General features: G+C 36.0%; 1 protein-coding gene across 1 annotated transcript in view; it reads left to right on the forward strand.

Moving 5' to 3' along the window:
- SLC9C1 (solute carrier family 9 member C1) overlaps nucleotides 1–26,647 on the forward strand; it is a 167,327-nt gene that overhangs the window by 108,657 nt on the left and 32,023 nt on the right. Inside the window, exons 10-14 of the mRNA XM_077993951.1 lie at nucleotides 2,661–2,780; nucleotides 4,885–5,080; nucleotides 16,030–16,179; nucleotides 17,675–17,726; nucleotides 18,966–19,114. Of these exons, the coding sequence (XP_077850077.1) occupies nucleotides 2,661–2,780; nucleotides 4,885–5,080; nucleotides 16,030–16,179; nucleotides 17,675–17,726; nucleotides 18,966–19,114 (667 nt within the window). The remainder of the gene's footprint in view (nucleotides 1–2,660; nucleotides 2,781–4,884; nucleotides 5,081–16,029; nucleotides 16,180–17,674; nucleotides 17,727–18,965; nucleotides 19,115–26,647) is intronic.

Raw genomic sequence — 26,647 nt, forward strand, 5'->3', positions numbered from 1 at the left:
CATTATATGTGTCATGATAGGAAGATGAAATATATCTTATTTAAAATATTGTTTCCTTGATTTATAATGCTTGAATATTTTCATCTATGGTACCAGGGTCTCCATTTGTCCTTTTGATCCAGGTCCTTCTAATGCTTTAGGTGACCAAGTAAAGTTGCGGGAGTTGAAAGAGAGGGCTGGGCAAATGTGATCAATTCAAAACAATATCATGCATATTTTAAAGAAGAAAGGTGCACATTGTACAGTGGAAGTTTTTAATAAATGACACAATAAAAAGCATCATTAATATATTTTCCAGGAGATGTTAATATAAAAATAAAACAACAGGCTGGGCATGGTGGCTCATGTTTGTAATCCCAGCACTTTGGGAGGTCAAGGTGGGTGGATTGCCTGAGGACAGGAGTTCAAGACTAGCCTGACCAATATGGTGAAACCCCATCTCTACTAAAAATACAAAAAAATTAGCCAGGCATGGTGGCATGCGCCTGTAGTCCCAGCTATTCAGGAGGCTGAGACAGGAGAATTGCTTGAACCCGGAAGGCAGAGGTTGCAGTGAACTGAGATCGCGCCACTGCACACCAGCCTGGGCGACAGAGCAAGGCTCCGTCTCAAAAATAAAAATAAAAATAAAACAACATAGAGCAATTCAGCCCACTGCCTCGATTTTTTTCTCTTTAAATGTTCCACAAAGGCAGAAGCAACATATGACTATGAAGGCAAACTTTGGAATGTATTACATTTTTTATGCATACATGTAACAGATATACATTAAATACCAATATGTGCAAAGCTATATATTATCAATATATGCCAGTCATTGTAGGGAATATTAATATTAGCAAAATGGTATTCCAGCCCCTAGAGAACTTTCTATTGATTATGCTTATATTCAGTTCTTGCTTCTTTGCTGAGCTGCCTTGGAGTTGATTTTACCATTTGCTAATTATTCCTATCAGTGCCTCATGTGTCAGGGTGACCCGTGGCAAGAAAAACAAGTCTAAGAAAAGAAAGAGTGGAGGGTTTAAACAGGAGCACCAGGACCTATGCTAAGTGCTTGTATAATTGCCTAGAAAATAATATTTTGAGCACATAGTTTATTTTTATTGAGTGCCATACCGGGTACAGTTTTAAACACTTTACACGTATTAACCTATTTTACCTCAGAAGAATCTTATGAGATAGATGCTGTTATTATATTCACGATGCAGATTTTCTTTCCTAGGAAAGAAAAGCAAAGAGAAATTAAATAACTTATGCAAGGTCGTTTGACTCATAAATTACGGAGTTGGGATTCAAAGCCAAGCTGCCTCACTGTCTAGTTAAATAGATCATACTGTTCCCCTAAATCAGGACTAAACAGTAAACACGTTGATAGGAATTCAAGAGCCTGAATTACTTACTAATTTGTGCTGTAAAGTGTCACACATAGATATCACAATAAGACTATATTAAATGCTTATTTTTGTGGGTCCAGGGGGCCCTCTCGTTTATTATCTCTGTGGCAACACTTACCACATTTTACTGCAATTGGTATTTACATGTTTCATCCCAGTAGTCTGCTGGAGCCTTGAGGGCAGACCAGTATTTCTTTGTGGTTTATCTTTAGCATTTAACAACCATAGCAGATGTTGAATAAATATTTTTTCAATTATAAATGAAGCAAGTCATATACACATTCAACATTTTCCATTTATTTACCACATATTATATTGAATTACAGATAATTGAATGACTTCATTATTTTCGATTACATTAGTATCCCTGTAGTAAGATCGATAGATAGATAGATAGATAGATAGATAGATAGATAGATAGATAGATACACAAGTTTTAAAGTAAGAACATTATAATTCATGGAAAGGGCGAAGTTTACCTTTGAACTTAGGTTTCCAATGCCCTTCCATTAAGCCATATTATAAGGTAGGGCCTCAGACCCAAGGGCAGAGCCTTACTCTCCTTCTGATCATGATAATGAAAGTATCTGGTCAGCAGAAGATAAATTCCTTGAAAAGCCAAGGAGATTGGCTAAACAAGACACAATCATATACACAGATCTGAGCTGTCTCAGTTTTAAAAAAAGCCAGCAGAAAGCTACAGAAAACTTGGGACAAGGGCTACCAAAATTATACTGAGCTCTTATAACCAGTGACTTCTCTGAGTTACCATTTAAACTCATTTTTAGTCATTCTAAACCTTACTACCTGCTTTGAAGGTGAAGACAAAGAGATGGGAAGATGTGTGATATGAGTTGGATGCCTTATACATGCTTTCCCATTTAATTATCCCAGCCTAACGTCGGTATTTTTATCCTTACTTTGCAGATTAGCAAGAAGTAAATGAGGTAATGTGTCCATTGCCATACCAGACAATGGCGAGTCTAACATGAAAACCCAGGTGTCTGAATCCCAAATATTTGAAACATAGTATGTTTTCTCTCCCTGAACCTTGAAATCTCCATTATTTTCAACCATATATCTCCAATTTTTAATACTCTCTGTTTAACAAGTGAGCCTTACAATCTAGCTTCATGAACTATGCCCATGAAAATGTCTTAATCCAGCCATCATGGCACAAAATAGTCTTCCTGCTTTCTGACAGTACAACATTAAACTTATTTCAAAATGTTTAAAGCATGTTTGAAGATTTCTTTCTTTTTTTAGATGTATGCGTCTTGAGACAATAAAGAATTATTCCGAAAGCCAAAAAACAATTACCTTTACTAGAAAACTACTTCTCAATTGGGTGTATAATACCAGAAAGGAAAAAGTGGGCCCATCAAAGTAAGAGCTTTTCAACCTTATAAGAAATGCTATTATATTCACTTGAAATTCCCTGTTTATTTCTTTTAAAATTGTATCCTGAATATTTTGCAAAATATTTTGAGTAATTTTACAATGAAATTTCTTTTTAAAAATGTTTGCATATTTTATTATTTGAAAAATGGCCTTATTTACAGTCACAGAAAATGCTCACAAACATACCTACAGTAAGAAAACAAAAATAATTTGTATGAACAAATTCACTTTTTATACCTGTTACTAAATCAGCCTTGAAACTCACCACAAGTTTTGGTACCACCGTAAGTTGTTAGAGTTTTCATAAAAAATCATAGAAGATTATGGCATAATCTAAGAGAAGAATGATCTGGCCAACATCCACTGTAAACCTTAGCTACATCCTTTTAATTTTTTATTTTTTAAAAAAAAGGGTTTTTTTTCCTGTCTTTACAGTTGATGTAAAGCCTTGAAGTGGGTGGTAGCCACCTCAGAGGAGACTGATGAGTATCCTAGGGCATAAAGAGCTACGGAATGTTTATTAGAAATGTGAGGGTCAGTCACCACCCTAAATTTCTTATGTACATTTATAAAGTTACTTGAAGAATAAAAAAGACAGGAATAGTATTCTCTTTTTAATTGAGGTAAATTTCACATACATAAGTTAACCATTAACCATTTTAAAGTGTACAATGTAGTGTTATTTATTAGTCCAAAAATAAACTGCATATTCATTAAGCAGTCATTTCCCATTTCCCCTTTCCACCCTTCTCCTGGAAAGCACCAGTCTGTTTTCTGTCCCTGTGAATGCATTTATTTCAAATGTTTCATATGAATGAAATCATCACTATGTAGCCTTGTGTTTCTGACTTCTTTCACTTAGCATAATGTTTTCATCAACATAGCAGAATGTGTTAGTAGTGTAAGGGTCATCCTCTTTCTAGCATGTATCAATATGTGATTCCTATTGAAGGTTGAATAATGTTCCATGGTAAATATACCACATTTTATTTACCCATTCATCAGTTGATGGACATTTGAGTTGTTTCTGCCTTTTGGCTATTATGAATAGTGCTGCCATGAACATTCATGTGCAAGTTTTTATTTGAATACCTGCTTTCTATTCTTTTAGGCATATCCCAGGGGTAAAATTGCAGGACCGTGTGGTAATTCTATATTTAGTTTCTTGAGTAATCACCAAATTGTTTTCCACAGCTGGTATATAATTTTGTTATCAGGAAATATAAGTCCTTCAACTTTTCTTTTTCAAGATTGTTGTAACTAGTTAAGGTCCCTTACAATTCCATATAAATTTTAGATTGTCTTGCTTGTTTTTGCAAAATAAAGAAAAAAGTCAAGATTTTTATAGGATTTTGAATATTGTTGGAACAATATTCAAAATAATAGTATTCGTCTCTGAAAATAGGAATTATCAAAAGTTAGAAAATATTCTCTTTATTTAAAAAAAAACATTCCAGTTTGAATTTTTCCTGTGTTATACCAAAAATATTTCTATTAAAAGTAAAAAGAAAAAGTGAATGAGATTTACGGAGGGAGAGAAAGAAAAAGGAGAAACCAGACTCAAGACAGAGGAGGATCAGTGGAAGAAATTAAAAGGAAAATTTCTGAAGCAGGATGCCAGAACGTGTTAGCTAGTGATGGCTGCTTTCAGAATTAAGGAGGGCTGGCCGGGCGCGGTGGCTGAAGCCTGTAATCCCAGCACTTTGGGAGGCCGAGACGGGTGGATCACGAGGTCAGGAGATCGAGACCATCCTGGCTAACACGGTGAAACCCCGTCTCTACTAAAAAAAATACAAAAAACTAGCCGGGCAAGGTGGCAGGCGCCAGTAGTCCCAGCTACTCAGGAGGCTGAGGCAGGAGAATGGCCTAAACCCGGGAGGTGGAGCTTGCAGTGAGCTGAGATCTGGTCACTGCACTCCAGCCTGGGCGACAGAGCAAGACTCCGTCTCAAAAAAAAAAAAAAAAAAAAAAAAAAAAAAAGAATTAAGGAGGGCTCTGTGGCTGTTGATAAGTAGAACAGAAATGAGTGTATATGAAAATCATTTAATGTAAACCTTTTATCAGATAAAACTGTCTTTTTATTTTACAGATACTTCTTTTTTCGTTTATGCCATACAATAGTATTTACTGAGGAATTTGAATATGTTGGATACCTTGTGATATTAATGAATATATTTCCTTTTGTAATCTCTTGGATATCCCGGTTAAATGCAATCTACCGCAGAGAATTAAAACACACTAACTACTGTTTTCTCACACTTTATGTTCTAGAGGCACTACTTAAGGTAATCTAAAATTTATGTGTGTATGGAAGTGTGATATGTCTGACAGGGAGATTTCCTAGCCTTGTTTTTCAACACTAGCAACAGACAATTTTCTGAAGGAGTGTGTGAATTTCTTCCTCACATCTCCAAACTTTAATTTTTGAAAGTGATTTTTATAGTAACTCAATAGATAATATACATACTTGAAGCACTGATTTCATATTTCTGAAATAAATTTTAAAATGGTGTGTGTCAAAGGGACGCAAAGTGAGTTTAAAAGGTATTGGCAATGTTCTCAGTCTTAGCAGTGTGGTGAGTACTTGAATGTTCGTTTTATTATTTTTACACTGGATAGATATTTTTGTATCTATCTAGTATGATAGAGTAATACACAGAGTACCATGGGAACAGACAGAAGGAACTTCTTATGCGGAATAGTAGGGTCAGAGAAGGAAGGTATTCAAGGGAAAGTGACACTTCAGTTGAATTTTGAATAATGTATAGGTGTCAGAAAAGAGAATAAGTATGAATACATTGCATAATAAACAAGAACAAGGGAAAACATAGAAGCAACACTATGACACGTGTGAGGAATACCACTCCCAATGACTGAAGCTCAGGAATGAGTTGGTCAGAGTGGAGATTGGAGAGATGTTAAATGTGTTTTCAAGATATGAAAAATGAAGGAAGAGACATAGATGTGAATTAAATAATAAAGGGCAGGCCATGCTGTCTCATCTACTTTCATGACATCAACTGTCATTCATAGTCTAATGACTCCCAAATTCATGTCTATAGCTCAAATTTTATCCAGAGCCTTAGGTTATATAGGTAACTGCTGACTAGATCCTTTGGACAAAGTACTGTGCAAACATTACAAGCAGCATACTGAGAAGAAATGTGTCTTCTCTAATCCTACTCTCCCTTCAGAATTTCAATGAAGACCCAATTTCCCAAGCTGAAATCTACAATCATCTTTGAAACCTGCCACTTTCTTAGCTATAGTAGGTTTCAAGAAATCATTTTTTGAAATATACAGAAGGACTGACTGTATGAAGTATCACAAGATAGTAGGAATTTTGACTATTTTTTCCCTTGGAATAGATGCTTCAGTATTTTAGCTATTTGATTTCAAATTAGTATGATCATTTACTAGTATAAATATATATTTTAACATGTCTAAATTCAAATTCTTCTTCTTATTATTATTATACTTTAAGTTCTAGGGTACATGTGCACAACGTGCAGGTTTGTTACATATGTACACATGTGCCATGTTGGTTTGCTGCATCCATTAACTTGTCATTTGCATTAGGTATTTCTCCTAATGCTATCCCTCCCCCATTCCCCCACCCCACAACAGGCCCTGGTGTGTGATGTTCCCCACCCTGTGTCCAGGTGTTCTTATTGTTCAATTCCCACCTATGAGTGAGAACATGCAGTGTTTGGTTTTCTGTCCTTGTGATACTTTGCTGAGAATGATGGTTTCCAGTTTCATCCAAGTCCCGGCAAAGGACATGAACTCATCCTTTTTTATGGCTGCAGAGTATTCCATGGTATATATGTGCCACATTTTCTTAATCCAGTCTATCATTCATGGACATTTGAGTTGGTTCCAAGTCTTTGCTATTGTGAATAGTGCCACAGTAAACATATGTGTGCATGTGCCTTTATAGTAGCATGATTTATAATCCTTTGGGTATATACCCAGTAATGGGATTGCTGGGTCAAATGGTATTTCTAGTTCTAGATCCTTGAGGAATTGCACTGTCTTCCACAATGGTTGAACTAGTTTACACTCCCACCAACAGTGTAAAAGTGTTCCTATTTCTCCACATCCTCTACAGCATCTGTTGTTTCCTTTTTAATGATTGCCATTCTAACTGGTGTGAGATGGTATCTCATTGTGGTTTTGATTTGCATTTCTCTGATGACCAGTGATGAAGAGCATTTTTTCATGTGTCCATTGGCTGCACAAATGTCTTCTTTTGAGAAGTGTCTGTTCATATCCTTTTGAGAAGTATCTGTTCATATCCACTTTTTGATGGGGTTGCCTTTTTTTTTTTTTTAATCTGTTTAAGTTCTTTGTAGATTCTGGAGATTAGCCCTTTGTCAGATGGGTAGATTGCAAACATTTTCTCCCATTCTGTAGGTTGCCTGTTCACTCTGATGGTAGTTTCTTTTGCCATGCAGAAGCTCTTTAGTTTAATTACATCCCTTTTGTCTGCTTTGGCTTTTGTTGCCATTGCTTTTGTGTTTTAGTCATGAAGTCCTTGTCCATGCTTACGTCCCGAAGGATATTGCCTAGGTTTTCTTCTAGAGTTTTTATGGTTTTAGGTCTAACATTTAAGTCTTAATCCATCTGGAATTAATTTTTGCATAAGGTGGAAGGAAGGGATCCAGTTTCGGCTTTCTGCATATGGCTAGCCAGTTTCCCCAGCACCACTTATTAAATAGGGAATCCTTTCTCTGTTTCTTATTTTTGTTAGGTTTGTCAAAGATCAGATGGTTGTAGATGTGTAGTGTTATTTCTGAGGCCTCTGTTCTGTTCCATTGGTCTATCTCTCTGTTTTGGTATGAGTACCATGCTGTTTTGGTTACTGTAGCCTTGTAGTATACTTTGAAGTCAGGTAGCATGATGCCTCCAGCGCTGTTCTTTTTGCTTAGGATTGTGCTGGCAACGCAGGTGCTTTTTTGGTTCCATATGAACTTTAAAGTAGTTTTTTCCAATTCTGTGAAGAAAGTCATTGGCAGCTTGATGCAGATGGCATTGAATCAATAAATTACCTTAGGCAGTATGGCCATTTTCATGATATTGATTCTTCCTATCCATGAGCATGGAGTGTTCTTCCATTTGTTTGTGTCCTCCTTTATCTCGTTGAGCAGTGGTTTGTAGTTCTCCTTGAAGAGGTCCTTCACATCCCTTGTAAGTTGGATTCCCAGGTATTTTATTCTCTTTGTAGCAATTGTGAATGCGAGTTCACTCATGATTTGGCTCTCTGTTTGTCTGTTCTTGGTGTATAGGAATGCTTGTGATTTTTGCACATTGATTTTGTATCCTGAGACTTTGCTGAAGTTGCTTATCAGCTTAAGGAGATTTTGGGCTGAGATGATGGGGTTTTCTAAATATACAATCATGTTATCTGCAAACGGGGACAATTTGAATTCCTCTTTTCCTAATTGAATACCCTTTATTTCTTTCTCTGCCTGATTGCCTTGGCCAGAACTTCCCACACTATGTTGAATAGGAGTGCTGAGAGAGGGCATCCCTGTCTTGTGCCAGTTTTCAAAGGAAATATTTCCAGTTTTCGTCCATTCAGTATGATATTGGCTGTGGGTTTGTTATAAGTAGCTCTTATTATTTTGAGATACATTCCATCAATAACTAGTTTATTGAGAGTTTTTAGCATGAAGGGCTGTTGAATTTTGTCAAAGGCCTTTTCTGCATCTACTGAGATAATCATGTGGTTTTTGTCATTGGTTCTGTTTATGTGATGGATTATGTTTACTGATTTGCATATGTTGAACCAGTCATGCATCCAGGGATGAAGCTGACTTGATCATGGTGGATAAGCTTTTTGATGTGCTGCTGGATTTGGTTTGCCAGTATTTTATTGAGGATTTTTGCATCGATGTTGATAAGGGATATTAGTCTAAAATTCTCCTTTTTTGTGGTGTCTCTACCAGGCTTTGTTGTCAGTATGATGCTGGCCTCATAAAATGAGTTAGGGAGGATTCCCTCTTTTTCTGTCGATTGGAATAGTTTCAGAAGGAATGGTACCAGCTTCTCTTTGTACCTCTGGCAGAATTCGGCTGTGAATCTCTCTTGTCCTGGACTTTCTTTGGTTGGTAGGCTATTGATTATTGCCTAAATTTCAGAGCCTGTTATTGCTCTATTCAGAGATTCAGCTTCTTCCTAGTTTAGTCTTGGGAGGGTGTATGTGTCCGGGAATTTATTCATTTCTTCTAGATTTTCTAGTTTACTTGCATAGAGATGTTTATAGTATTCTCTGATGGTAGTTTGTATTTCTGTGGGATCGGTGGTGATATCCCCTTTATCATTTTTTATTGCGTCTGTTTGATTCTTCTCTCTTTTATTTATTAGTCTTGTTAGTAGTCTATCAATTTTGTTGATCTTTTCAAAAAACCAGCTCCTGGATTCATTGATTTTTTTTGAAGGGTTTTTTGTTCTCTATCTCCTTCAGTCCGCTCTGATCTTAGTTATTTCTTGCCTTCTGCTAACTTTTGAATGTGTTTGCTCTTGCTTCTCTGGTTCTTTTAATTGTGATGTTAGGCTGTTGATTTTAGATGTTTCCTGCCTTCTCTTGTGATCATTTAGTACTAAAAATTTCCCTCTACACACTGCTATAAATGTGTCCCAGAGATTCTGGTACGTTGTGTCTTTGTTCTCATTAGTTTCAAAGAACATCTTTATTTCTGCCTTCATTTGCTTATTTACCCAGTAGTCATTCAGGAGCCGGTTGTTCAGTTTCCATGTAGTTGTGCGTTTCTGAGTGAGTTTCTTAATCCTGAGTTCTAATTTGATTGCACTGTGGTCTGAGAGACAGTTTGCTGTGATTTCTGTTCTTTTACATTTGCTGAGGAGTGCTTTACTTCCAACTATGTGGTCAATTTTGGAATAAGTGTGATGTGGTGCTGAGAAGAATGTATATTCTGTTGATTTGGGGTGGGGAGTTCTGTAGATGTTTATTAGGTCTGCTTGGTGCAGAGCTGAGTTCAAGTCCTGTATATCCTTATTAATCTTCTGTCTCATTGATCTGTCTAATATTGACAGTGGGGTGTTCAAGTCTCCCATTATTATTGAGTGGGAGTCTAAATCTCTTCGTAGGTCTCTAAGGACTTGCTTTATGAATCTGGGTGCTCCTGTATTGGGTGCATATATATTTAGGATAGTTAACTCTTCTTGTTGAATTGATCCCTTTACCATTATGTAATGGCCCTCTTTGTCTCTTCTGATCTTTCTTGGTTTAAAGTCTGTTTTATCAGAGACTAGAATTGCAACTCCTGCCTTTTTTTTTTTTTTTTTTTGCTTTCCATTTGTTTGGTAAATCTTCCTCCATTGCTGTATTTTGAGCCTATGTGTGTCTCTGCACATGAGATGGGTCTCCTGAATACAGTACACTGATGAGTTTTGACTCTTTATCCAATTTGCCAGTCTCTGTCTTTTAATTGGATCATTTAGTCCATTTACCTTTAAGGTTAATATTGTTATGTGTGAATTTGATCCTGTCATTATGATGTTAGCTGGTTATTTTGCCCATTAGTTGATGCAGTTTCTTCCTAGCATCGATGGTCTTTACAATTTGGCTTGTTTTTGCAGTAGCTGGTACCAGTTGTTCCTTTCCATGTTTAGTGCTTCCTTCAGGAGCTCTTGTAAGGCAGGCCTGGTGGTGACAAAATCTCTCAGCATTTTGCTTGTCTGTAAAGGATTTTATTTCTCCTTCACTTATGAAGCTTAGTTTGGCTGGATATGAAATTCTGGGTTTAAAATTCTTTTCTTTAAGAATGTTGAATATTGGTCCCCACTCTCTTCTGACTTGTAGAGTTTCTGCTGAGAGATCCGCTGTTATTCTGATGGGCTTCCCTTTGTGGGTAACCTGACCTTTCTCTCTAGCTGCCCTTTACATTTTTTCCTTCATTTCAACCTTGGTGAATCTGAAAATTATATGTCTTGGGGTTGCTCTTCTTGAAAAGTATCTTTGTGGTGTTCTCTGTATTTCCTGAATTTGAATGTTGGCCTACCTCGCTAGGTTGGGGAAGTTCTCCTGTATAATATCCTGCAGATTGTTTTCCAACTTGGTTCCATTCTCCCTGTCACTTTCAGGTACACCAATCAAATGTAGATTTGGTCTTTTCACATAGTCCCATATTTCTTGGAGGCTTTGTTTGTTTCTTTTTACTCTTTTTTTCTCTAAGCTTCTTTTCTCGCTTTATTTCATTAATTTGATCTTCAATCACTGATACCCTTTTTTCCACTTGATCAAATCAGCTACTGGAGCTTTTGCATGTGTCACATAGTTCTTGTGCCATGGTTTTCAGCTTCATCAGGTCATTTAAGATCTTCTCTACAGTGTTTATTCTAGTTAGCTATTCATCTAATCTTTTTTCAAGGTTTTTACCTTCCTTGCAATGGGTTCAAACATGCTCCTTTAGCTTGGAGAAGTTTGTTATTACTGACCTGCTGAAGCCTACTTCTGTCAACTTGTGAAAGTCATTCTCCATCCAGCTTTGTTCCATTGCTGGCAAGGAGCTGCGATCCTTTGGAGGAGAAGAGATGCTCTGGTTTTTAGAATTTTCAGCCTTTCAGCTCTGGTTTCTCACCATCTCTGTGGTTTTATCTACCTTTGGTCTTTGATGTTGGTGACCTACAGATGGGGTTTTGGTGTGGATGTCCTTTTTGTTGATGTTGATACTATTCCTTTCTGTTTGTTAGTTTTCCTTCTAACAGTCAGGTCCCTCAGCTGCAAGTCTGTTGGAGTTTGCTGGAGGCCCACTCCAGACCCTGTTTGCCTGGGTATCACCAGCAGAGGCTGCAGAACAGCAAATATTGCAGAGCAGCAAATAGTGCTGCCTGATCCTTCCTCTGGAAGCTTCATCCCAGAGGGGCACCCACTTGTATGAGGTGTCAGTCAGCCCTTACTGGGAGGTGTCTCCCAGTTAGGCTATATGGGGTTCAGGGACCCACTTGAGGAGGCAGTTTGTCTATTCTTAGAGCTCAAACACCATGCTGGGAGAACCACTGCTCTCTTCAGAGCTGTCAGACTGGGATATTTAAGTCTGCAAAAGTTTCTGCTGCCTTTTGTTCAGCTATGCCCTGCCCCCAGAGGTGGAGTCAACAGAGTCAGCAGGCCTTGCAGAATTGCAGTGGGCTCCACCCAGTTGGAGCTTCCCAGGCTGCTTTGTTCACCTACTCAAGCCTCAGCAAAGGCGGACCCCTCCCCTCCACCTACCATGTTGCTGCCTCGCATGTCAATCTCAGACCGCTGCACTAACAGTGAGCAAGATTCTCTGGGCATGGGACCCACCGAGCCAAGCGTGGGATATAATCTCTTGGTGTGCCGTTCGCTAAGACCATTGGAAAAGCACAGTATTTAGGTGGGAGTGTCCCGTTTTTCCAGGTACAGTCTGTCACGGCTTCCCTTGGCTAGGAAAGGGAAATCCCCTGATCCCTTGCGCTTCCCAGGTGAGGTAATGCCCTGCCCTGCTTTGGCTTGCCCTCTGTGGGCTGCAACCACTGTCCAACCAGTCCCAGTGAGATGAACCAGGTGCCTCAGTTGGAAATGCAGAAATCTCTCATCTTCTGCATCAATCACACTGGGAGTGTAGACCAGAGCTGTTCTTATTCAGTCTTCTTGTAATGAACCCCCTCAAATAATTATTTTTAAGAAGAAAGATGTTATTACATTAAACCACTATAGACACCACAGTTGTGACTATTGGTCACAATTCTGTAAAATTTAAAAATTATTTGTTCCAGTATTATAAATTTAGCAGATCAATTAATCATTAGATAACAGTTAAGTGAGATAAAATATGCAGGTACAGATACTGGATCTAAAATATTCACATTAACTTTAACTAATCCAAATTTCACTTTAACTAATAAAATGAACTCCTTCCATATTTGTATTCTACTAAAAATGTCATATTTAACTAGAAACCTACTTTAACTATCTTCAGTTGGCATTCAGCTAGCCCTGGACAAAATTGCCAGAAAATCTTTTTCAATTGTGGATTCAAGGCAATGAAATCTTTGTTTCCAGAATTCAGACTAAGTTATGGTACTAATGCCTGCAAATTAATATAGGGAACACAGGGAAAGGGAAGGAACTATGTATTCTAACTTGATTTTATGCCTAGCAGTAGGAGATTTGTAAGTGCTTCCATTTTATTATTTTCTTTTGAGTTGCTTCTAAAAAGTCACCCTTTTTAGGGATCCTTAAAGAATGTTGTCTGAATCAAGAAATATTCTAGTTGTCGTTGCTGGATCTCTAGATGTGTGAAGGAGAAAATAGGAAACAAACAAACAAACAAATAAAGTAATATGCTTTTTTTAAAAACGGCAAAAACAATTTCTCAACTGGCAACTATCTGATTTGAAAGACTGTCAAATTAGTGGACCTATTTAGAATCATCCTAATAAGCTATTCTACCTCCAAGGTAGGAATACATGATTATGGAGTAAAACATACACATAGAAAGTATGTATTTATCTCAATGTTTATGTGTTGATGAAACCTTATGTTAGCTCTGCAAATATATTCACTGAGATAAAGAAAAGGGTTGGTGGAATTGCTAAGGTAATTCTGACAAAATATTTACTTCTACTTAGATCTTCTTAGGAATTTTTTTGAGAAATTAAAAATAACTTATTCTGCGTTATCCCAGAATGAAATTACACAAGTAAATTTAGTGAAGAGAGCATAATCTTTTAATAAATACATTTTTAAATCTTGAACTACTTTAATAAAAACTTTGCCCACATGTATCACAACAAACGTAAACTAATTTTTCTTGACTACTCAAGATCATCATTTTGTATATAAATTATAAAATAATAAAAAATGGACACAACCCCCAGGATTTTTATGGCATTTAGGGCAATTTGTTTTAAATTTAAAAACCCTGGCATACTATATTTTTGTCTGAATTTCCCTTTCCATTGTTGCTACTTTTTACTAGTGTCGTTATATAAATCTGTTTGTTTTCATTATACCTGTCCTTTAAACCCAATCCTAAATAAATAGTCCTAGGAGTATTCCTTTACTACAGGATAAATTTGATGAACTTGTTTGTTTGTTTGATTTTGGTTTCCTGAGGATATTTCATACATGTGGAGTAGATAAGAGAAAAGCCTAACATGATGTTTAAATTATTGTGGAAAATGGTGTAGTAAAAGCAGAAACAAACATGATAATGTAATTTCCTTTTAAATCAACAGATAGCAGCAATGAGGAAGGACTTTTTTTCACATACCTGGAACCTATTCGAGTTAGCAATTACATTAACTGGCATATTATATGCAATACTTACTGAAATAGAAGCCATTAAGTATATTTTTGCTGTGACTGAAATAATAGTCTTTATAAAACTTGTTCAATTTATTCGTATACTACGCATTTTCAAGGTAAAGAACCAGTCAATCATGCAGTTTCCAATTCCTACTGATTGTTTCATAAAACATAGAGTAAAATCAGTTTACTAGTTTTATGGTTACCATTTTCTGTTGGGTTAATGTTTATATTTTAAATTTTAGCTCCCTTTGACAAATTAAGTTTTATAACATTTCATATTATAAACATCCAAATTATATTAGGAATTCGTTGAGCATATGAAAGTATAGAAATACTCATCACAACTTTTCCTTTAAATAGACAGCACATGAGAAATTCTATATTAATGTAAGTATAAGTTAACCTCCAAGTAATGTTTATTTTTATAGAAACTTGGGGAATAAAAGATGGAAGTTAACAAAACAACCATGCAAACTATTTATAGGGAGAAAGAAAATAGCCTACATTTGTACAAATCAAGAAAAAAATACATATAGTATTATAGAAATATGGTTTCAAAAATAACCTTTGATTGTCTAGTAACATGTTTCTATAACAAATATTATGGGTAGTTATTTTCTGTGTGATTATTTCAATGACATGAAACTCACTCCTTCACAAATAAGTATATATATGAACGTAGATATACTCTATCTTTCCTATCTTTTTCACTATTCATACACAAGCAAGATACATACATATATAAGCACTGTGAGAAATACAGTTAAATAAAACATAGTTCGTATGGAGATAAAATTAATAGAATCTTTACATTTAGATCTTTCTTACACATGTAAGGAATAATTTAAAACATTTTTGCTACTGAGAGGCATAAATCAACTAGGTCAAAGAGTACACAACCAGTAGCCCGCTTTTTCAGTATTCTAAGGGACCGTAAGTAGTGCTAGAGTGCAATTTACCTGAGGAAGGCAAGTCTAGTGTATTCCACTGATAAATTAATTCTTTCTGATAGGAAGGTGTACAGAGCCTAACAAATAGTTCAGATGAAGAAACTGATAAACCACCTAAGAAAAGTTTGTTGATATATTCAAAAAACTCTGAACTATGGTCTTATGTTAAATCACAGGCCCTTGGAATATGAAGATGAATTAGATATTGTCTCTTCCCCTGGAAAGCTTATTGTAGAAGAGAAATCACAAGTAATCTAGATATTGGAATGTTATATGGTAGGATAAGTACAAAACAGGAGTATGCACAGAATGAGAAAAGACTTCCTTTATTAGATGATACTTGAGCTGAATCTTGAAAGATGAGTATAAACCCTTTGGGGATTAGTGGCAGGTAGTTGCAGGGTAGAGTATGGAGGTTGTGGAACATAGATAGAAAAACAAAGGGATCAATGAACCCTGCAGAAGCTAGGGGACTGCACGATGGTAGCTTATAACCTGGAGACTTCAACCCTCAGCAAAGAAACACGGAGAAGAGAAGTTAATTTTGGGGTCTAACAGGCAGTATGGTTGTGATGGTTTCTCATCTGACCAGACCATCTAGTAGGAGGTGTTATAGGAGATTTAGCATGCAAAAATGGCAGTAATTTACTCATTTTATGACCTAAGCACAGAAGATTAATTGCATTGTTTTCCAAGAATTTAAACCAGTTGAAAATAGCATCCAATTCTCTATAAGGAAAATAAGTGAAGAATAAAGTCATAAATTTCACATAGGTACTCCCAAATTATTAGTTATAGGGAAATAGCTATAGTGATGAAGTTATAAAGATGCCACTAAAAAAACAACGAAGAACCTTGGCAGGTTATTGTAGTTATCTTTGAGAAATAATAATTTCTTATTATTAACTATTTTGATTAAACTAATCAACATATCATAAAATGATATTTGTGCAATTTATATTAATGGCAGTCCTGTTTAATTCAGCTCATAGCACCGAAGGTGCTGCAAATAATAGATAAAAGAGTGAGTCAACAGAAGACCTTTTGGTATGGAATACTAAAAGGATATGTCCAAGGCGAAGCAGACGTAATGACTATAATTGATCAGATTACAAGTTCTAAACAGATTAAACAGGTAAGAAAACCTTAAAAACTAAGAAAAGACTTCACTCAGCCCTCAGTTGCCCTCATCCATTATTTTTTTCTGTTCATATATGCAGATATCTTTGACTCCTGGTTTTCTAATTAATTTCTTTAAAAACTTAAACTAGGTTACATGTGAATTACTCAAATGCCTCCTTCTGAAATGACCTGTACCGTATTAGCGAGTTACAAGGCTAGTATAAAGCACCTTTCTGTCTTTGTGGAGGCTATCACGAAATCCATGTGCAGTGGTTAGCTTTCTCCCAATGCAAGCTCTAAGATCTGTCAGGCTATGGGCGTGTAAAATAGGAAGTACTGGAAGGTGAGAAGTGAAGGCAGGGTGGAGAAAACAGGGCTTCCTCATAATGCCCAAAAGCTTCTTTAATCTCTCTCTATCCTTCTTTTCTACACATTAAACAGTAAAGGAAATAAAAACAAGTGATTCAGCAAATAGAAAGAAGTAAAGAAAATAATAATTAAAATAGAGGGAAACCTAGTTTGATTTTGTCATTATGCAGATGAGAAAAAAGGAGGCCAAGAGAGGTTAAATGATTGTGCCCAAAGTTCCATAGTGAGTAAGCAGCAAAGGTAATTCTAAGGCCTAAATTCCAGATATTATTTTTACTTTCTAGATTGAGACAGATTAACACTGATATGTGCCCATGAGTTTGTCAGCTACATGGAATTCAATACTTACTTTACTTTTCAAGACGATTTAAAACATTTCAATGCTATATTTTATGTGCCCAAAAGTTTGTCATTGAGAAATTGAACATTCAATATGTGGTAGAACACAAAAAGTAGTATCTTCCTCTCTTCACCTCCTGCAACTTTAAAACTATTTTCTTATGTTTTTTATTACCTTTCCTAACCACTGATATTTAGCAATTGAATTTGGAGATACACAGGAGAAAACATGAAAAGACTTGAGTCCCTAAAATATTGTTTTATTATCCCTAATTTCTACTTTGATTCACGTTGGCCAAAACTTCTAGTCTCTTAAGATTGAAAGCCATCCTGGAATCGCAAATTTGGGGGCTCTCATAAAGCTGCATGGGGAAGTACCTACCTATGTTCATAAAACATAGACTAAAATCAGTTTACTAGTTTTACGTCTACAATTTTCTGTTGGGCTAATGTTTGTATTTTAAATTTTAGCTCCTTTTGACAAATTAAATTTTATAACATTTCATATTACAAACATCCAAATTATATTAGGAATTAATACCATGCCTGCACTTTTCAGAATTATGACTCGCCTTCAGATGTCTCAAAATTGGGCTAGGTTATACCTCTTATCTTCTCTATCACTGTAGCTGAAGCAAAAAGTGCTGTAACACAAAATTCAATTCAAACCCCTGAAAACGTCTTCATCATACTTTTCTTAAAACTATTAACTTAGGTTTAAAGTCCATCAGTTGCAAATGTAAGGACATTTTGTAACAGTCTGTTTTTCCAATGGGGATAACATTTCTTTTGTTCCTTAGATATTATTAAAGCGAGTGATAAGGAATATGAAACATGCTACGAAAGAGCTAGGTAAGTAGCTCTCATCCCATTTAGCATGACCATCTCCTATCATCACCACTTCAGAAAATCAATGGTTTTCATAACTCGAGCTAATCTTTGAGGAAACTTACTCACTAATAATACTGAAGTAACTTCAACAATTAATGCAATCTTATTTTCTAGTTGAGATGGAAATAGTGTAATAGCTCTTCACACTTTCTCTCTCTGCTTCATACAACAATGAAGGCCTTTTGATTTCTCTTTAGACAAGTTGCCATGCTATGATTATGTATGCCATTATAGTCTTGTAAATTCCATTTTTTTCCAAACCAGAAATACATGTACCTTCCTGAGTGACACAAGAAAAGAAGTTACGTTTTTCCTCTACTTGCTACAAGCTGCCATTTAAGGATTTAGGTCTTAAATGAGTTGAAATTAGAATATAATCCTGCAGAATCCTATTATATCTGCTGGGAGGCCCGGTGCCAAACATGGCAATAGCCTATTCTCTGAGTCATGCCAAGTCATGCTCCTGGCACAGGACAAATCTTGAGAGTGGCACAGTCACAACCCTACAGTATAATGTTCATGTATAGGAGGACAAGAAAATTGTATACCATGTGGTGAGCTACAAAAGGACACAGCAAACCTGGAGATGAGGTCATTTGAGAGATCTTCTATGACAGATAGTTGCCAAGCCAGATAAGAGGTTATGATCAAGGAAAAGCCCAAATGTAGACTCTAAGATGAAGTTTTCAGAGACTTCAGGAATCTAGATGAAATGGGCAGAAGAGCATAGATGTATGAGTCATCTAGATGCACTGGCAGGTTGAGTGGACAATGGCCTAAGATGAGTGAAAGGAAGTAATCAGAAGCCGTATTTAATCACATAATCTGTAGTTAAAAATTCGGATTCATACAGATTAAGAAAATGAGTCATGAAGTCCAGACATATAGGCCTAAGCAGCTTCCCAGTGTCCACTGCAGGTGCAGGTAGAAAAGTATACCTGTTAATGCTAGAAACGAGGCTACGCATCCTTCTCCATGGACTTAGGCACAAGTATGAGTGCTGCCAAGAAAACTTCCAGCAGAACTCTGGCACTACTAGTGAATTATGATTGATCATAATGGCCCCTTCAGGAAGAGATATATTTCTCTATGTTCCCACGGTATTCCATGGGTTTAGAGCAGAAACATTAGCTTATTGTCCACATAAAACATTTAAAATAATGTTCTTATTTAATCTAAAAATAGTTTGTTATTTTTTAGGCTACTTAGAGTATGATCACCCAGAAATTGCTGTCACTGTGAAAACAAAGGAGGAAATTAATGTTATGCTCAATATGGCTAGAGAAATTCTTAAGGCTTTCGGCTTGAAAGGAATTATTCATAAAATTGAAAGTGCTCAAATTAGTAAGGTAAGGCAAAATATTTTCAAAGCAAATATATTTACTTCATATGTAATCATTCATGACCTTGACCTTCAAGGTTACATTTGACTTCTAATACAGGCCATTTCTAAGACAGGAAAATCTCACTTAAAATAATTGTCTAAAGACAAACTCCTACGATAGACAGTTTCCTTTCTGCAGCCCAGGTGGTTAGCCTCTCTTTTTATTTTTGCTACAGTAACAGACTACCTCTTTCTCTGCTTTGCTGCCAAACCAAAAGTCTGATGAATCTATTCTTCATCCTAGATTACAGTGGGTATTATTATGTTTGGGGAATTATCTGTGACACTGAAATAACATTTTTCGTGTAAAACATGATTTGTGAGAACACTCAATTGTAGGGTTAGTGTTGACTATATTTCTTTTCTAAGTTACATAAATGGTACTATGACATATAAAGGATAGAAAGAATCCCAATTCATTCTGTAAGTACAAACCTGACACCAAAATTGGATATAACATAAGAAAAAAAGCATAAAGCTGTTATACTTGTAAATATACATTCAAAATTTGTTGGCATGATAGCAGTGAACTGAATTGGGTAGCATATTAAATGTGTAATATACTTTATCTTGGTAGGTTTTATCTCCCCAAACAACTGTGCAACTCACATATTAAAAGATGAAGAAGAAAAACCATTTGATAAAATTTAACCCTCATTAAGAATGTTAATAAAAATCTTAGAAGACTAATAGTAGAAGGAACTTCCTTAACTTGATAAATAGGATCTATTAGAATTTTGTATCAAACTTTGTGTTAGATAGCAAAACATTAAGAGCATTCTTATTAAAGTTAGGAACAAAAGAAGAATGACAAGTGACATTCCAAGCATTGAATAACTATGCTGGAGGTCTTATCCAAGTCAAGAAAAAAAGAAAAAAATTGAGAGATGAAAATTTTGGAAAGAGGAGAAAACTGCTATTATTTGTTGACTGATTAATTTAAAATCTTAAGGAATTAACTTAAAAGCAATAGGATTAATAAAATAATTCAGTAGTGTCCGGAAATAAGAGTAATATATAAAATTATTCTCCAATGGAAACATTTAGAAAAATATTATTATATTTACAATTACAATTAGAAACTCTAAATTCTTATCTATGAACCTAACATAAAATACATAACACCTATGTGGCAAGAACCAAAAACTTCCAACTGAATACATGTTTCTGTAGAGTAGAGATTAACAGTCATTTTCTATAAAGGAAAACATAGTAAATATTTTATATTATGTGGGCTGTATGGTTCCTACTACTGCTACTAAATTCTGCAATTGTAATACCAAAACAACTACACACAACATGTAAATAAATAGGCATGGCTGTGTTCCCCCGCCAAAAAAAAAAATCCTGTTTACAAAAGCAGGTATTAAGCAGGAGCAGGCCTACAGGCAGTAGTTGCAACCCATATTGTAGAGAATCAATATCTAAGGCATGAATCATCCATAAAATAATCAGTTAATTTAATAAAACTTAATTAAAATTCACACCATGTTAGGGAGCTTAAGGATTTTCCTTGTACAATTTATTGCTCAGAAAGTAGTTTTTAACAAAACAGTAAGAATTGAGAGAATTCTAGGAAGAAAACAGAGTTGGAAGTTTCAGAAATCTGTCTCTCCTTTTAGACAACAATTGCACTGGCAAAAACTGTCTGATGTAACTATTTTGGAAATCTGAATTCTATGAAGGTTTGCAACTTTCAGGGGAAGGCTTGGATGATAAATTTTGGTTAATTTCTGTCATATTTATCTCTTAGCACAGTAATAGCTACTTCTCACCCCTCAGCACCATGGCAGGCAGCTATGCGTGTGTCCTTGGAGCAACTTACAGCTTGCAAGAGCCAGATTGGCAACAAAAGACTCTGTTCTCTAAATATCTTGCATCTGTACTCTGATGATTGATTACTGCTTCTAATCAGAGGAAAAGGCAAAGAGGTGGAAACCATTGTGGTTGCACCTCCTCACATTATTGTAATCCCTCCCACTCTGGCTAAAGTGACTTCCAAAGGATTTAAAAGGCCAACACTCCCCATTTCAGGGAAAAGATCAGCAGAAGATTCCCACCGGCCCCCAATGCCATTGCAAGCACCTGCAGTCCTCCCTACAGAAGTATTGCACAGTCTTTCCAAAACCTGAACACTGTTTGGGGAGCTGCTGGGAATTTATGAAGCTGCTTTGCTCCAGATTAGGATCATAAGGTGTGCACCCCCCACTCCCTATCTATCCACTGTGAGCCAAACTGCTGCACCATTGCACCATCTTGACACCAGAGCCATTTGTGGAGTGTACCCTGCTCATGGGACCAGTTGCTATTGCACCCCTCCAGCCCTGGAGCTGTCTCTTCATTCCACCAAGGCCACATGAATGACTGAATGCCACAAACGCAGTTGCGTGAAACTGGGGCCTAGGATCAGCTGTGGCTCTGGTCCCGCACAGAAGGAAAACCAACCCCCACCACCCGTAATTCCAGCCAGAGAAACAGTCTTGCAGCCCCATTCAGGGCAAAACCTCTGTTGAAATGGCCTAACCACTGTGTCTCTCCTGCAACCAGGAGAGGCCCCCAAGCCAGCAAGTAGATAACACACCCCCAAGCTGGCAGAGCAACTACAAGTGATCCAGCCCCCAAGTTAGTTGGCATGTCATGTACATGCATGTGCCCCCAACTTGAGAGGCAGTCTGGCAAGTTTATACCTGGCAAAGTCATGGCACTACCACCACACACTCTCATAGCTTAGGCCACTGAAACACTTGCAAAATGCACTAGTATGGATTCCAGTTGGAGCAAAGTACATGGAGACTACACTACTGCATCCATCTAGATCCAAAGCCAATGCCTTATACCCAACGAACACCCCAAGACCTACTCATGCCAATGAGTCTTTCCCTACAAAACCTATTTCATAAAATTCAAAGAGGCAATTGTTCTGCCAGATGCATAGAAATTAGTGTAGTGACACATCAAACATGAAAAAGCAAGGAAATATGATACTTCCAGGAGAGCACAATAACTCTCTAGTAACAGATATGCAAAATACCAGAAAGAATTTTAAAATAATCATGTTAAGAAAACAGTAGGATACAAGAGAATACAGATGGACAATACACCAAATCAGAAAAACAATTCATGATTCAAGTGAGAAGTTTAACAAAGAACAAAACAGAAATTCTAGAGCTGAGGAATTCAATCAATGAAATAAAAAAATACAATTGAGAGTTTCAGCAAAGACTAAACCAAGCAGAAAAAATAATTTCTGAACTTGAAGACAGGTCTTCTGAAATAACTCAGGCAGACCAAAAAGAAAGAAAAAAACAAAAACAAAGAAAGAAGAGACATAATAAAAGGTAGACACCACCCAATTGTCCATTAATAGATGAATGGATGAGCAAAATGTGGTATATACATACAATGGAATTTTATTTAACCTTAAAAAGATAAATCCTGATACATACTACAGTATAGATGAATCTTGATGACTTGTGCTAATTGAAACAAGCCAGTCACAAAAAGACAAATACTGTGTGATTCCATTTATATAAGGTGTTCAGAGAATGAAAAGATAGAGAAATAGTGGAATGGTATTGTCAGGGGCTGGGAAAGTTGAAATGGGGAATTATTGTTTAATGGGTATAAAGTTTCAGTTGTGCAAGATGAAAAGAATTCTGGAGATGGATGGTGGTGACGGTTAAGCAACAGTATGAATGTACTTAATACCACTAAAATGAAGGGAGCCTTAGTCATTTAAAATAATTAAAATAATAAATTTTTATGTTATGTGTATTTTACCACAGTAAAAAAAAATGGGAAAAAAACAGTGAGAAGGATGTTTGCTCTACTAAATATTATGACATGCTATAAATCCATAATAACCAAATAGTGAAAAATTAGAACAGAATAAAAAAATTCAAGGAAACAGACTTGAGTCCAATAGCAAACATAAATACACATGGTAGTCTAATATATAATATTAAGTGACATTGCATATTAGGAAGAAATGATAGATTATTCAACAAATAATTCTGAGATATTTGAAATTCATATGAAAAATATAACATTAGATCCATACCTCACACCATATAGAAAGAAAAACTTCCAGATGCAATAATGAGTTAAAATTGCCAAACTCCTCCAAAAAAGCAAAGAAGGAATACTTCCAAGCCCATTTTATGAGGCTATCATTATTCTGCTATCAAAGCCAGATAAGGGCACTGCAAGAAAATTATAGACCAATATTTCTGATGAACATACATGCAAATATTCTTAACAAAATATTAACAAACTGAATTCAAAAATACATTGAAAGAATCATTCACCACAATTGATCAAGTGGGATTTATTTCTGAGATGCAAGGACTGTTTGACATACACAAATCGATAAATGTGATATACCACATTAACAAAATTAAGGATAAAATAATATGATTGTCTCAATTGATATAGAAAAGGCATTTGACAAAATTAAGCATCCTATCATGATAAAATAGATTAGGCATAGAGAGAATGTATCTCAACACAATAAAGGCCAAATATGATAAAGCCATTGCTCACATTATCCTCAATGAGGAAAAGTTGAAAGATCAGAAAGAGGAAAAAAAAGTCCACTCTCCCCATTTGTTTTCAACATAGTACTGAAAGTCCTAACCATGGCAATTAGGCATGAGAAGAAATAAAAAGCATCCTCATAGGAAAGAAAGAAGTGAAACTGTCTCCATTTTCTGATGACATGATCTCTTATAGAGAAAACCATCAAAAATTTGTTAGAACTAATAATTGAATTTAGTAAAGTTGTAGGATACAAAGTCAACTATACAAATGTTATAATGAAATACAAAATATATCTATATTCTTGATGTGAGAAAAGCTTTTCTAACCCACTTACAAAGCCATATATATGTGTATATATATAAGTTTTAAAAAAGTAAAAATTACTGCATAAAATTTAAAACTTCATATATTGAAATTTATTAAAATGAGGTTAAAAGCAAAGCATGGAAAATAACATTTGTAACACGTATTACACACAAAGTACTGATAGCAATAATTCCTAAAAAGTTTATAGAAATCAATTTTAAAAGGGCAAAAAATCCTGGAGAAAGTGAAAAAAGGATATGAAAAAGTATTTCACAGATATATAAACAAAATTTACAATTAATGTTTGAAAAGATATTTGACATCCCTAATAATCAAAGAATAGAAGTATTTTCTTTAGTAAATAGAAACTAGAGAAATAGAAACTAAAGATACCAACTTTTTTGCCAATTAAATCAACAGTGATGGGCAAAACCTGTTATTGTTCAATGCTAATTAGGTTATGAGAAAATAGACATAAATATGGTAGACTAAAATGTAAGTCAGCACAACCATTCTGGAGGGCAATTTAAAAAATTCAATGGCCCTTCATGCTAAAAACTCTCAATAAACTAGGTATTGATGGAATGTATCTCAAAATAATAAGAGCTATTTATGACAAACCCACAGCCAATATCATACTGAATGGGGAAAAACTGGAAGCATTCCCTTTGAAAACTGGCACAAGACAGGATGCCCTCTCTTAGCACTGCTATTCAACATAGTGTTGGAAGTTCTGGCCAGGGCAATCAGGCAAGAAAAAGAAATAGAGGGTATTCGATTGGGAAAAGAGGAAGTCAAATTGTCCCTGTTTGCAGATGACATGATTGTATATTTAGAAAACCCCATCGTCTCAGCCCAAAATCTCCTTAAGCTGATAAGCAACTTCAGCAAAGTCTCAGGATACAAAATCAATGTGCAAAAATCACAAGAATTCCTATGCACCAATAACAGACAAACAGAGAGCCAAATCATGGGAGAACTCCCATTCACAATTGCTACAAAGAGAATAAAATATTTAGGAATCCAACTTACAAGGGATGTGAAGGACCTCTTCAAGGAGAACTACAAACCACTGCTCAACGAAATAAAAGATGACTAAACAAATGGAAGAACATTGCATGCTCATGGATAGAACGAATCAATATCATGAAAATGGCCACACTGCCCAAGGTAATTAATAGATTCAATGCCATCCCCATCAAGCTGCCAATGAGTTTCTTCACAGAATTGGAAAAAACTACTGTAAAGTCCATATGGAACTAAAAAAGAGCCCGCATTGCTAAGACAATCCTAAGCCAAAATAACAAAGCTGGAGGCATCACTCTACCTGACTTCAAACTATACCGCAAGGCTATAATAACCAAAACAGCATGGTACTGGTACCAAAACAGAGAGATAGACCAATGGAACAGAACGGAGGCCTCAGAAATAACACTACACATGTACAACCATCTGATCTTTGACAAATCTGACAAAAACAAGAAATGGAGAAAGGATTCCCTATTTAATAAATGGTTTTGGGAAAACTGGCTAGCCATACGTAGAAAGCTGAAACTGGATCCCTTCCTTACACCTTATACAAAAATTAATTCAAGATGGCTTAAAGACTTAAATGTTAGACCTAAAACCATACAAACCTTAGAAGAAAACCTAGGCAATACCATTCGGGACATAGGCATGGGCGAGGACTTCATGACTAAAACACCAAAAGCAATGGCAACAAAAGCCAAAATAGACAGACGAGATCTAATTAAACTAAAGAGCTTCTGCACAGCAAAAGAAACTACCATCAGAGTGAACAAGCAACCTACAGAATGGAAGAAAATTTTTGCAATCTACCCATCTGACAAAGGGCTAATCTCCAGAATCTACAAAGAACTCAAACAAATTTATACAAGAAAAAACAAAGAACCCCATCAAAAAGTGGGCAAAGGATATGAACAGACACTTCTCAAAAGAAGACATTTATGCAGGCAACAGGTACATGAAAAAATGCTCATCATCACTGGTCATCAGAGAAATGCAAATCAAAACCACAATGAGATACCATCTCACACCAGTTACAATGACCATAATTAAAAAGTCAGGAAACAACAGATGCTAGAGAGGATGTGGAGAAACAGCAACACTTTTACACTTTTGGTGGAAGTGTAAACTAGCTCAACCATTGTGGAAGACAGTGTGGTGATTCCTTAGGGATCTAGAATTAGAAATATCATTTGACCCAGCAATCCCATTACTGGGTATATACCCAAAGGAGTATAAATTATGCTACTATAAAGACACATGCACACGTATGTGTATTGCAGCACTATTCACAATAGCAAAGACTTGGAACCAACCCACATTTCCATCAGTGATAGGCTGGATTAAGAAAATATGGCACATATACACCATGGAATACTATGCAGCCATAAAAAAGGATGTTCGTGTCCTTTGCAGGGATATGGATGAAGCTGGAAACCATCATTCTCAGCAAACTATCACAAGGACAGAAAACCTAACACCGCTTGTTCTCACTCATAGGTGGGAATTGAACAATGAGATCACTTGGACACAGGGCAAGGAACATCACACACCAGGGCCTGTCGTGGGGTGGGGGACTGGGGGAGGGATAGCATTAGGAGATATACCTAATGTAAATGATAAGTTA

Source organism: Macaca mulatta, chromosome 2, assembly GCF_049350105.2.
Source record: "Macaca mulatta isolate MMU2019108-1 chromosome 2, T2T-MMU8v2.0, whole genome shotgun sequence".
NCBI lineage: Eukaryota > Metazoa > Chordata > Mammalia > Primates > Cercopithecidae > Macaca > Macaca mulatta.